The sequence below is a fragment of the Anomalospiza imberbis genome, chromosome 9 (genome assembly GCF_031753505.1).
Source record: "Anomalospiza imberbis isolate Cuckoo-Finch-1a 21T00152 chromosome 9, ASM3175350v1, whole genome shotgun sequence".
NCBI classification, from domain to species: domain Eukaryota; kingdom Metazoa; phylum Chordata; class Aves; order Passeriformes; family Viduidae; genus Anomalospiza; species Anomalospiza imberbis.
The window spans coordinates 2,393,172-2,406,803 of record NC_089689.1 but is presented as its reverse complement, the minus strand read 5'-3'; the positions used below and the strand labels follow the sequence as shown (position 1 = coordinate 2,406,803).

The following is a 13,632-nucleotide window of genomic DNA, read 5'->3' as shown; positions in this document are numbered from 1 at the left end:
TGCCCTGTGATATTGCAGTGAGTGCAAACACCAGGGGGTCCTCCCAGATCCCCCCTTGCATCACAAGCAGGGCTTAGTATTAGGGATGAATGGATACCTGGTCAGGCATGAACAGCTGTGATTTGGGACAGCACCCTCCAGAGGGCTCTTCCAAGAGGGGCAAAAGAACAGGGTTAAAAAGAGCTCCAGGCGTGGCAAAACATGGTGCAGCACAGAGGTGCTCAGAAAATTAGGGTACCGTGCTAAGGGCTTCCGTGGAAACTCACAGGAGGTGAATTTTCCCAGGGATAAAAGGCACAAGCTCATGTGTGTCTTGGAGCTGCCCCCAGGAGGGTTTTTTTCACATCACGCTGTCTGTTTTTAAAATTAAAAAGACTGGGCAAAGCATTCAGGATGGAGGTACAGGCAAGGAGAGGAGCCAGCAGAGGATAGGGATGGGTGAACCCTGCTGGGCTCTACAGCCCCTGGAAATGCTGCAGGATGCTGAGGAAAGGGGAATGGCCATGGCTTCCCAGAGGGACACACAGCACCTTGGAGGAATCAGCTAATAGACATTGACAAGGAAAACCCGCTCCACTAGCCCCAAAAATCTTCTCTTACAGCAAGGAGTGGGGTAAGAAACCCTGGGGAATACACTGGAGAGGCAAAACTCACATTCCTGAGATGGCCAAGAAGTGATCACATCTATCTCCCTCCATCTCCAATTCCTAAGATCCATTTCTGAAGCATCACCAGCCAAGAAACTTTGGTTGATTGGACGTGGTTAAAGCGAAAAACGCACGCAGAAAACCTTATAGCTGGAACTTAAATAGTCTCCACAAACATCTTGCATATTTTCAAGGACACTAAGGAAATTCACATTTTTCCCCCCGTATTTTAGACTTAAAAAATGCCTCAAGGGAAAAAGTTATTTAGAACTACTTAGGAAATACAAAGGGAAAAAAAGCCTGTAATTATTTCTCTGCCAAGGGCTTGTCAGTTTGAAAATCCCCGCTCTTGAACCACTAATCCTCATGGAAAAAAAAATGCAGCTTCGGCAAGATGCGTCGTTGGTTGACTTTTGCTGCACTTTTCTGGCACAAGAGAACTAAAGGGAAAGGCGTAGATTTGGGTGTTGTTTCATAAGCACCTCTCACCCACAATGTGCCTGATACACGTCCTTGGCTGACAAAGGAGACCTGCAAAGCATCACCCCAAAATGAGGCTGCTCTGCCTGAGAATGGTGCTCTGCAGGCATCAGGCTGGGGAGGGAAGGATCATGGCTGATGCTTGGAGACAGAAGTGCCAAAACAGGCAAAAATAAATCAGTTCAAGGTGGGGGTATACTTACTTTAAAAGCCAAGGATTCAGGGAGTTCCTGGGATGTTTTGTTATGTGGTTGGAAATAGCATAAAGACATTATTGGCAGGGAAACTGCACTTCCTCTGGAGGATGGGGATGGGCCATCCCAGCAGAGCTGGGATTTGGGCCTCTGGTTTAGCAGCCAGATTCATCACTTCACGTCCTCCTGCATCAGTGCCTCTGAACCTGGCTGGCCACGGAGAAACAAAACAAAGCCACGGAACTTGTTGTGTCCCACACACCGGCATCCCAACAATCCTCCCCAGCCTGGAGCATCTCCCACAGGAGATGGCTGAGCCATCCAAGTCCTGCTGCATGCCAGCACCTGCACCACCTGGGTTTGGGGCTGCACAGGGCATCTTGGCACAGCAAGGGCCAGAAAAAACTTTGTCCCTGTCATGGGCAGCTTTCCCGCTGCCAAGGATAAACATCTCACACGGAGCTACATTCACCACCCAGGGCCCTTCACTCATCCTCATCCATCTCTGATGTCTCCCTTCATTACTTTCTCCTGACCCATCTCCACAACAGCCTCTCCCATCAACGTGGGGTTTAAATGTCCTTGAGGTAATGCATGCAGGAAGCCTCCCCTCCTTTCTGCTTAACCCTCCTTCCCAGATCCAGAGCTGAAACAAGCTCAGACTCAAGAGCCCGACCTGCAAGATTTTAAGCTTCATTAAACTTTTACGCCAGTCCACTGAGGTTGCTCTCTCAGCCTCTCGTAATTGCAGGTGCAGAGGGAAGGAGCAGCACCCACCTGAGCAGGCAGCAAGAAGTTTCAGACACTTAATGATTTGCTAACCAAGCTCCCACACATGCAGCGCCGTTTAAAAGGATCTGCTCCATACCACTCCTGCGAGCTGCTGGGCAGAGGGGATGCCAAGATATAAATCATTCAGGATTTCAGTTCCCCACCACCAACCCAGCTGGTCACCCCTGTGGCACAGGTGAGACTCCAGGCACAAAAGCCTGAGCCATCCCACCACCCCAGAGGCCACCAACACCCAAGCCAAGAGGATGGCTGGGTTCAAGGACACTGCTCAGGTGAGCAACATCTTGCTCTCCTTGCAGCCCAAACCTGGAGTTCAGCATTTCCCTGGGGCAATTCAGACCTTGGCTTGGCTGAATCCTGTGTGAGCCTCTTCCTCGCCTTCAGCCCTTGCAGGAACCTACAGAACGTGGTCTGTAAGGGGAAAGGAGGCTGTCATCCCCTCCTCAGCACCCAGCAGAGGGCTGGGGTCCTACACACCTGACAGCAGAGCACAGCTGGCATTCCCTCCTCTCCTGCTGACTCTCCAAGAGCAGAAATGGAAAAGATGCCCAGAGAAGGTGCCCCAGTAGCATGGTGGAGGGCAGTTCCAACGTAGGCTCAACACAGAAATCATCAGGCAGGAGTTTTGGGGTTGTTCCTCAACAAACTCCCGCCTCCACTAGTAGCACCCATGAATTTATTCATCTCAGTCACCCCTGTGGAGGCCACTGCAAACATGTGACATTGCCCTCCTCCCATTTAAATAAATCACTGCAGGGGTTAATAACCCTTTTCAGAGCTAAGATGCAGTTTTCCAGAATTAAAGGCTTAACAGGGCCAGCAAATTCCAAGTAGAAATTTTGCCAACAAAAGCATCCCTATGATTTTACAATGGCAGGGGTTGGAGGCAAGAAATGCCAACACTGACTCTTTCAAATAAAAAAAAAACTGCTGCAGCTGAAAACTGCCTTCAGGCCCCCTAACCTGTTTCTCTCTCCTTTCCAAATTTTTCAAGCCAAAAGCTTCCCTGAGTGATCAGCAGCAAAGAGAAAATTCCCACCATTCTCTTCCTGGTCAGCCACCTTGGGCAATGCTGTGCAGTGAAAAATCAACGTATAGCATGGCCCCACTGGCCCCAGGCAGGAAGGAAGGAGTCCTAGGACACACAGGCTCCAGGTCCATCCAAGGATCTCTGAAGCACAACATCAGAGGAGAGGATGCACCTCCCAAAGAGATCAATTGCATCCAAACAATGGATTCTGCAGGAATCGCCCTCGCCTCTTATGCTTTCAAGACCCCACTTTGCTCCCTTACAGGGCAGGGAACCTTGCCCAGAGGGATTTCAGGGGCTCTCCACCCCACTGGGATGGTGGTTGTCATTCCAGAGGAACAGGGGAGGGGGATTTTGCACGGCGGGGGCGGGGGGCAACGGGCCGGGGAGCGATGGTCCCGTGAAAAGGGATTTGTTCCGCTGTCAAGGACGGCGTTAGGAAAAGAAACCCACGAGGGAAGGAGAGGGGTGGGGAGCAGAGAGAGACAATGTAGGGACAGCAGTGGCATGGAGACAGCTCGGGAGGATCAGTGCTGAGCCCTGTGCTCACAAAGCACAAGGGCTGGCCGAGGAAGCATCCTCCAGCATCCTCTGCCCTTCCAGGCGTTGGCCCCGAGGAAGAGCAGGATGTCTCCGTGCAGGGAGAGCCACTCATCCACAGCCACGGAGCCACAGGGACCCTCCGACATCGCTGCCTGCTAGGATACAGAGGAGAGGGGCTCTCCTAATGATTTGTGCCTTCTCCTCTCAGTCTGTACCTTAATCATGCCAATTTGTGCCTGGGAGGAGCTGCAACACAAACTCAGGCTCACCTTTGGTCCAAGGTAGCTCAAGGCGGAAGGAAGACACAAAGGTGAATGTGACACAAAAATTAGGAAGATGTGGAGAGACACAGGGGATTCATATCCAGTGTTCAAACTCACCCAGCAAGATGCTGTTAGCACTTATGATGATGAAATAAGCATTTTTAAGCTAGATTTGTATTTCCAGCTCCATTTCATGGGTGACAGAGCCAACTGTCAGTTCTTTCTCTTGTGTGCAACCATGGTCCACCGTACCCAGACCAGGCACTAGTGCAGAAGACCTGACCCCAAAAACAGGATCATATTCATGGGCACTTGAAACACTCTACTAAAAACAGGTAGGTGCATGCAAGTACAGTGCAGCAGGAGGAAATAAATTATTTGCACTGAACATGACATGGATTTCACCCCTGCACTCAGAAACTCGCACGTCACCCTCCTGAAAGCTCCAACTTTTGTGGGAGAAAATCCCATTTTCAGACAGCCAGCCTACAAAACGTGGAACACCTGAAGGATCCCTAACAAACTTTAACAGAAAAATCCCAGATAAATAAGAAGACAGAGCCACCAGATAGAAAACCCCCCAAATAAAGTGAACTGGGGTACCAGCAGCCCAACACTGTGCCCTGCACAGCCCCAGCACAGCACAGCTCAGCCTGCCCCACACATTTTGCAAAAGCTTTGGCATCTGGCTGTCCGTAAATATTTGAGGTGGGAAGCCAGGAATTACAGAACCCCTCTCCTGGGCAACCAAGGTTTGACCATCTTAAAAAAAAAAAGAAAAAAAACCCTACAAAAACAAACAGCAAACCTCAAACAGAGCTGCAATGAGATGCCTGCTGGTTTCGCAGAGACATGTAAGACAACACGGGTGCATCCTTTGCCCCTGAGGGCCAACAACCCCAGGAGAAGATAACCACAGACCAGCTGGATTCTTTCTGCCAGGAAGCAGGATTCCAACCAGGATAAAAGTATTGAGGAACAAAACTAGGGGCTGTCATAGGGTTTGCCACGACAGAGAGTGCTGCTAGCCCCCCTCACCTCTCCCCTTCTGAAATCTCAAATACACAGAAATTCACATTTCTCAGGAAAACACATTTATGTTAAAAAAAAAATTAAGCTGGCTTGACCTCAGTATTTTCACCTAGTAAAATCCAAATATTTTCCCCCTACTTTAAATATCTTCCTCACTCCTGCTACAGAGGAGGTGCTTGATTGAATTACAGGCAAGGGCACAGTCCTCCAGCCCAGGCCCCATCCCTGATTCGTGTTTGCTTCTGCAGAGGGCACGAGCCAGAAGCAAGACAGCACAAAGAGACAAAGAACATCTTGAGAAGAAAAATACCCGGGACAATTCTCATTCCCACCTCCCTCCACCTTGGCTGTAGCCTCCTCTTCCTCAGACATGCTCCAGCACCGAGTACTGAGCACCTCCTTGGCTGCACACCACAAGGTCCACCAGAAGCGGGGAACTGTGAATCCAGATCCAAACTGCTGGGTTTTCCCCTTTCTCAGACAGGAGCAGGACCTGCACCTTTGTGAGCAGGAGATCAGCCCTAGACCCCAAATTCCCTTTTCTCTTGCCCCAAGGCAGAGAGCCCTTTGGGGTCCCCCTTGCCACACCCTGGGGTGAGCGTGCAGCATCAGAATCAGAAACTGCTGTGGGTTTGGGCACGTTGAGGCCACCCCACTGCTGCAAGCGGGGTTGGGGACAGCCAGCAGAGATCAGTGTCCCCGGTAGCACATGCAGCCACTGGCAAATCCTGCCCGCACGCCGGGCAGCCATCAGCACAGCTCACACCCAGCACCGCCACCCGCTCCCAAATCAGCTGGCCGTGGCCACACCAGCAGGTTCAGAGCCTGCTGGAGGGCTCCCCGAGGAAGCACAAACCAAACTGGGGGCTCTCTGAAATCCCCAGCTCGGCAAATCCCTCCCTGCACCCGGCGGCTGCGAGCAGGTGAAGAGCCGGCGAGGCGAGGGCTGGCGAGCTGGGGCAGGAGAGGACCCCAGCTGTCTCTCCAGCTGGTGGAGACAAAATTCTCATCAAAGTGAAACAAACCCCTCTTTCTTTCCCAGTCGATTTCTTTTTGGTGCCTTTGTCAGGGCTGCAAAAACCTGAAGCAATTCCCACAGCTTTAAGAGCACCACTGGGCGCTGAGCAGGGAGCGCTAGCTCGTAGAGTGGGTAAAAAAAGATTAAAAAAAATCATAGTGTGTCCAAAATAAAATGGCAGAAACCATAAGGAGTCCCAAGGATGCTCAGGTTATGGCTGTGATGGTACGGACCTGCAGTCTTCAGGATCCCACTGCCAATGGGGTGACCCCAAAGCCACCCCTGTCCCCACCACAGAGGGAGAGATGACAAGTCTATTCGACTGCCTGGCTCCCAACCTGCCAAACCTCACTCACTTCCAGGCCTTTCTATGAAACGTTAATTGTAAGACAAATCTAATTAAGGGCTGAGAGAAGGGGCAAGATGCCAAATCTCTCCTTCGCTTCCTTTGGGAAGGGGGAGCCCCACGAGTGAGAGGACAGGGCTTGGTGGAGATGGAGGCAAGACCTATTTTTCTTGCCTGGCATTTCCAGCACGGATCCCACAGCGGCCTCCGTAACGCCCCCCTCACTGCATCCCGCTGCTTCCCTGCCTTCCCACCCCCTGCCAGCACAAGAAGTTCACTCAATAACAAAAACCAAAAGAGGCGGTGCCTGGTCCCAGCCCCGCAGTACCAGCCATGGTGAGGACTCGGCTGCCCCACAGCCACACTCCTCCCAGCCCACAAGGAGTCAGCACTATTCCTCCAGGAGCTGTGGGTGAGGACAGAGAGGTGTTTGCTACAGGAGATGAGGTGCGAGGTGGGGATGGAGAGCAGGCAAGAAGCATGGGAAGTACTAGACAGAAAGACTGAGAGATGGGGAAAGAGAGACCAGCAAGAGGGACATTGTGCCACGGAGCTGGCCTATGCTCTTCTACCCCATCCAGGCCAGCCTGACTGCTCCCAGTGCCTGGCCAGCTGGACAAACCCAAGCCAGCATCATCCTCTCCACAGGATGCTCTACAAGAAGGGAAACGGCCTCCAGAGAACATGCTGGACTGCAGCTGGGCTGACCTGTGGCTCTCTGGAGGGATAGTTCTCTCCTATCAGCCACAAAAAGCACTTCTCCAGCGAGGGAAGGCAAGGTGAGAGACTGCAAACCACCAGGACAAACCCACCACACCAAAGGAACTCCCCAGTTGGTGGGACCAGGCTGTGCTGAAGTGTCCAGCACCACCTCCACTCGATCCATCTGGGATTATTCCCCTCACAGCCCTTCCGGGCTGGGGAAGCAGCTCCAGGTAATTGCACAATTTCATTACCCATGTTAAGCAGGATAAACAGCCACCATGCTCCAAACCTCTTCCCCCGTCTCCTCTACAGCAGCAGCTTCCAGAGGAGCCTCCAGCGGGCCAGAGGAGGCTACCCCGAGCCCGCAGATCCATCCATGGCCTGGCAGGACCACGCTGCCGAGGACTCAGGCTCATCCCCCACGCGAAGACGCTGGGCGTGATTTGAAAACCCAACGCTGACGAGCTCCTTCGCATGCGTGCACACCGGGAGGGTGGAAGGATTTTTATTTTTTGTCCTTTGCAGCTGGACACAACTTCAGATTTTAACTCACGAAGGAGGAGGCGGCAGCACCCACACAAGCCCGTGACTCCGGATCACGGGATTTTGGAGGCAGGCAAGGAGAGCCCCGCGATGATGGCACGGAAGCTGGCAACGGCACAGAGCCATCAAGCCGTGCGAAGACAGGGCGAGCATCACACAACTGCCTGCCTCGGCCGGGGAGCCCGGCACGGCGTGGCGGCTCGGGGGCTGCAGCCGCCCCTCCACTGCCGGCGCCCGCATGCCAGGCCTGCTCCGAGATGTGCTGGCCATCTGCTCCTGCCAGCCGGGGCTGGGGCCGGGGCTCTGCGCCGTGGCTGGGGATGTGCCAAGCCGTCCCGCCGTCGCCACGCTCCCCAGCTGCGCCCCCCGTCATGACCACACCGCTGTCAGCGCTCCCGGCCCCCAGAACCTGCAGTGGGGATCTTCCCGTGCCTCCAGGTCCTCCCTACATCCCTGGCTCTGCTTGGCCCCTGTAAACCTACTGTGAAACACCACTAGGCAAGAGGGGGCTCAACAATTCCCATCCCCATGTAGATTTTAAGGCTGCAGAGTAGCCCCACTCTTCCCATCGCTTCCAGCACTCCTCCCTGTTTATGGCCAGATTTGGTGTTGCCCCCCCCCCCCCAAATCTGCCACTACAAAAGCCCATCCCCCTGACCACTGCCACAGGGGCCCCACAGCCAGGGCATGTCCCCAGGGCCACTTTGCAGCCAGGGAGCCGGCCAGGGCGAAGACTGAACCTTGTCATAGTTGAGACTTATCAGGTTTGGACAAGCGCCGGGGCCCGCCGCGGGATTCGGGATGTTCTGTAACGAGCGTCCTCTGCTCCAAATAGACGCCGTCCCAGGGGCACAGGCTTGAGCCGTCCCTCTCCAGGAGCCCTCCCCATCAGTGCTGGGGAAACTGCTCCAAGAGGGACCCCCAACTTCCCAAGTTCCCTGACAGCATCACTATCCGAACCGCCCATGGGCCCTGAGCCGTGGCACCCCAAAGAGATGCCAAGACCTGACCTGGCACCCTCGGCCTTTAATCCATCCCTCTCCAAGTCCTCTCCCAAGTCCTTCCTCTTTGTGAAAGACAAAGAAATGTAAAACATGTGTTTTAACAAATTACTCCTCGATTTCTAGAGTCCAGCGAGTCAGATGCTTGCTTAAATCCGTCCGTAACACTTTCCATGGGTGTATTTATAACCGAAGGCATAGCTGCCGTCTCGCACTCCCTCATTAACCCTCTGCGGCCTTGTTACAAACAGAGCTCAAACAGAGAGTGCAGAGATGTGTCGGAAAATTCTGCACCTACTTGTCCCTGGGAAAACACCCCAACGTTCACCATCTGGAAGAGAAATCCCTTCTTTCAATTTCAAAACAACAACAACAACAAAAAAGCCACAACCAAACACAACCACAGAACACCGACGCTGTGACCAAGTCAGGTTGGATCCCGACCACTTCCCTGACACCCCCAGCATTCCACACACAGCCCTCCCACCCGGAGAGGCCTCCGGAGCCCGGCTACGCCACTGCCACCGGGAGGATCGGCCGCTTTCCACTGCAAGGAGTGTCAGTCACTTGTGATAATTAACCAGCTCAAGATAATGAGCTCAGTCTGAGAGCAGCGGCTCTTCCTCCGCGCGTTTCGCTCTCAAATCCCTGCTATCGGCATTAGCACCGCGGCCAAGGCAGGCATGATGCTCCTGCACCCAGGAAAATGCGCAGTCCAAAGGCAGGAAGGGCATTTGGGAAAAGAAAGAAGGATTTTTGGTAAATAGAGTGCTATATAAAGCTCAGCAGAGCCCAAAGGGAGCAGTTCTTTGGGACTCTGCTCTGCATCCTTGCCATCACCAGGTAAGGAGTCGCACCAGCAGCACAGCAGAGTCCTTCGGGGAGGATGAAAGGAGAAGGGACACAAACCTGCACCCCCATGCTAAAAACAATTAATATCAAATACAAGGGGACAATGACATGATGGCAAGAAGCAGGCAGGAGCAGGAGGGGAAGAGGCCAGCAGTGAGTTAGGGTTAAAACCATCACACCTCGGGAAACCGCCCGTCGCAGAGCCTGAGCCTCCCAGCTCAGGCAAAAGTCACCAGCACAAACACAACCGAGAAAGAACCAGGAGAAATGGTGCTATTACTGGACCTCAGGAAAAAATTGTGGCTTTTTTTTCCCCACAATCATCCTTGTCCATCCCAACAGTGAGATAGATGGGCACAGCAAGAAGCCAACTGCGGCACCGATTTCTTTTGCGGCCAACAGACATCAAGGGGAGGGTTTCAGGTTGGAGCCACTTCAAGAGCTCGCAAGCTGCAGTCAAGAGTAAAATCCACATGTGCTGCAAGCTGGAAAGGCATTTCTGGGTGACAGTCACCCCAATTTCCCCTTGATGGTTCAAACAAAAATAGCGATAAGGCAGAAAATGATAATTGAATTGCGGTGGAAATTTATGGGAACCAGTAGCCAAATTTCTACAGACAAAAAAGCAGTGCACCCAATCTCAACAATTTTTTTGCCTACAAAAACCCACCCCATGGTGCAGCTCTCTCCTTTCCACTCTCACGGCAGCTAATTCTTCCGCTCTTTCGTAAACATTTGAAAACAAGGTCACACGCACAAATTCTGCTTTCAATTTGCCTTGTATCCATAGTGATTAAACTCAGACCCACAATACGGGATTTAAAGGAGGAAAAAAAAACCCAAAAACACCCAAAAAAACCCAAAACCCCAACTTTAAGTAGGCCTGGAGCTGGGCTAGACCCCGGCAGGCTCACCAGCTCGCCGAAGGCCAGGGATGAGAGCATCAACGATCACTGTTTATAAAAAAGGGAATTAAATTGCAGGGCTTCGACAGCCGTGCTATCGCCATAGCGAGGGATCTGGCCCCCCACCTACACCCTCCTCAAGAAACAACCAGCCCAGAGGCAACAAAAATTTAACAGCTCCAAAACTCAGCCAGGCAGTGGGGTCCGGAAAGGACAGCAAGAGCAGGATGAGCAGGAAAAAAACCGAAAGCAGCTGCAGGGGAGGGAAGACTCAGCAGCCTTTTCCCCATTCCCACTGGAATGGTTTTTCCTTTAAAAAATAATTTTGTCGTTCCTCCTAACCCCACACTTCCAAAGAGGAAAGTGTCAGGGCTGAGAGGCTTTAACACCCAAATTTCTTCACCATCACAGACCCGGATAAAGGAAAAGCCTCTGTGCGACAGTCAACACTCCGAATTCAGCAGGGCCTTCCCTGGTTCCTCCCGAGTGCCTCAGTCTCCCCACCAACCAGGGAGGAAAGAAATAGCATTTCCCTGCCTGTGAGGATATTAGAAGAATAGCCTCATCCAGGACCAGGTCAGGGAGGATATAACTTTCCTCCTCCAGATGCTCCATACAAAAATAAAGCCAGGGGAAAATGCTTGGCCCCATCCCCACACGGACCTGGGGTTACCGTGGGTCTCCCAGGCTCCCAACAAAACATCCTCAATTCCCAGGGCACAACCTGAGCCCAACGAAACACCTCTGAAAAGGGGAGAACCAGGGGGCAACGAGACCGCGGGGCAGAAGCACAACTCGCCGTGCAGCACGGCAAGGGCTGACACCTCTTGGGAAACACAGGGCAGGGGAAGCGGGGAGCAGCAGCGGGACACCAGTCCCCCCACACAAGCTTTTGCAGAGCACTGGGGCTTTGTGGGCGGTGAGAGCAGAGCGAGGGGGGCTCCCCGAGGGACAAGCGACACTTACTTCTCATAGTCCAGCTTGCAGTAGAGCTTCTTGTCGCGGTAGAAGCAGGTGGTCTGCAGGGGCTCCTTGCAGGACGCGCACTGGACGCACTGCTCATGCCACAGGCTGTCGTTCAGGCGCAGCAAGAACCGGTCCAAAATCACTCGCTGACATCCTTCGCACACCGACTTGGGGGTCGCGGCTCTGCCTGCGGGGAAGGAGCCGGGGCTGGGGTGGGCGGAGGGAAAGGCGGCCGGGGAGACGGGCCGGGCGAGGGACGGACGGACGGAGGGGCCCGCGGTTCTCGCTTCCCCCGCACGGGCTCGTGGGTCGCGGGGGGACGGGGGTGTGCGGGGAGCCGCTGCGGAATCCAGGAGGGACCTGTGCCTTAGGGCAGCTCCGGGGGGGGCACATCGCCCCCAATTTCGTTCCTCTTGGAAAGGCGGCAGCGGAGCCGCAGCTCAGAGAGAGGGCGACGGTTTGAAACCGATATTAAAACGAAGAATAAATTAAAAAAAAGAATTATTTATTGCTCGATACGAAGGATAGCCCTTCGTTACAAGGGGGGTTTAGGGGGACACACAATTTAATGCAATCGCGGAACGAAGCGGGGGCAGCGAAGGCGGGCGCCGGGGGCACACCCCGGGAGAGGCAGCGGCGCGGCGCCGGGCAGGACCGAGCCGGGGAAAGCTGTCCCCGGGCCTCCCGAACCTCCCGTGCCCATCCATCGCTCGGGCCCGCCCGGCCGTGCCCCGCCCTATGGGGTCCCCAGGAGGACAAGCGGGGTGCCCTGACTTACCCAGCAAGGAGGAGAAGGGAGTCGCGGGGTCCAGGGCGCTCTGCAAACTCTCCTCCATCTTCAGCCCGTCCAGCATGGTGGGGAGCCGGGCCGGGCGAGGGGCCGCGCCGCCCGCCTGCCAACACAGCCCGGACACACCGCGCTCAGCCCGGCCGCCGGCCCCGCCGCCCCCGGCCGGGGCTTCCCCGCCCCGGCTGCCCGCCCGCTCCTCGGCGCCGCGCTCCCTCCTCCCTCCCAACGGGAGAACCCCTCGGGCCCCCCGTTCCGGCTGCGCAGCCGCTGCCCCGGCCGGGCTCGCAGCAGCCCCCCAGCCCCGACGTGGGGAGGCGACCAGACCCGGGTCCCCCGCAGCCGCGAGGACGCGGGACGGGAGATGCGGGGCTTGCCGTCGGCGGGGCTCGGCCGCTTACCTGGGGCGGCCCGGGCGGTGCTTTCCTGCGAGGAGCCGGCGGGAGAGGCGTCGGCAGCCACCGCTCCTGGGGGGTCTTGCGGCGGCTCCTGCCTCCCCGGCTGTACCGCACCCCCCCGCCTCCCCGCCGCCGGCGCTGCCCGGGGTGCGGGGCGAGCCGCGGCTCCCTGGACGGCTCCGGAGAGGAGCGCACCAACCTGCGGGGAAGCGCCCGTCCGACTGCTGCCAAGGCACATTTCCTAGAGCTGATACCTCCCTGCCCGACCCCCACCCCCTGCCCTCCCCTCTCCACCCCACTCGAAATAAGTTTCCACCCCGCTCTCCTGCCTGGCTGCAGGCACCGGCCCCGCCACGCCTCGAGGGGCTGTCGGCCTTTCCCGGCTCCGGGGTGCACGGCTCGGCCTGGCCGGCCCGGCTCCGCTCCGCTCCCTGGCTTTTTTTCCTTCTTTTCTTAGAAAGCCAAAAAGAAGAAAAGAAAAAAAAAAAAAAAAAAAAGAAAGAAAAGGAGGAAAAAAAAAAAAAAGGTAGAGGGTGGTGCCCCACCACAGCGTCTCTCCCAGTAATGAAACCGGCTGGAAATCAAGTCCCCCTTCCAGGAGAAGCCCAGGCCGGCAGTGTTTGGGGAAAGTCGGTCCCCTGCCCGGGGCGGTCCCCGGCGGGGATGCGCTCCCCCGCGCTGCGCATCGCCCCGGGCGCCTCGCTCCCGCTGCTCCGGAGTGTTTAAAGAAAATGAGGGCTGGGAGGAGGAAAACAAAAAAGAAATAACAACAACAACAACAACAAAATCCCAACACCAAAGCCGGAGAGCTGCCCCGGAGGGCTCGTCTCCAGTGATCCCTGGCGCCGAGCGGGGCTCGGTCCGCTCCGGGCGCCGGTTCCGCGGGGCCGCAGGGGGAAGCGGCCCCGGGGAAGCGGAGCTGCGTCTCCGCCAAACCGCATCGGTTTCGGGGTGGGGAAACCCGCGGAGGAACGGTCCCGCCCGGCCGGGGAAGATGAAACTCGGAGCCTTCCCGCAGCCCCGGCGCTTTCCCGTCCTTCCCGGCTCTCCCTCCCCTCCTGCTTGTGGGGTTTCGCTGTTTTTCGGGGAGTTTCACGGCCCCGCAGGTCGGAGCGGTCTGCAGCGGGGCT

At 55.6% G+C, this 13,632-nt stretch overlaps 1 protein-coding gene across 1 annotated transcript in view; it reads right to left on the bottom strand.

The window, feature by feature from the left end:
* LMX1A (LIM homeobox transcription factor 1 alpha) overlaps positions 1-12,186 on the bottom strand; it is a 42,704-nt gene extending 30,518 nt beyond the window's left edge. Inside the window, exons 1-2 of the mRNA XM_068199348.1 lie at positions 12,096-12,186; positions 11,318-11,504 (exon numbers count right to left, since the gene is read on the bottom strand). Of these exons, the coding sequence (XP_068055449.1) occupies positions 11,318-11,504; positions 12,096-12,171 (263 nt within the window). The 5' untranslated portion in view covers positions 12,172-12,186. The remainder of the gene's footprint in view (positions 1-11,317; positions 11,505-12,095) is intronic.
* Positions 12,187-13,632: the final 1,446 nt, after the last annotated feature.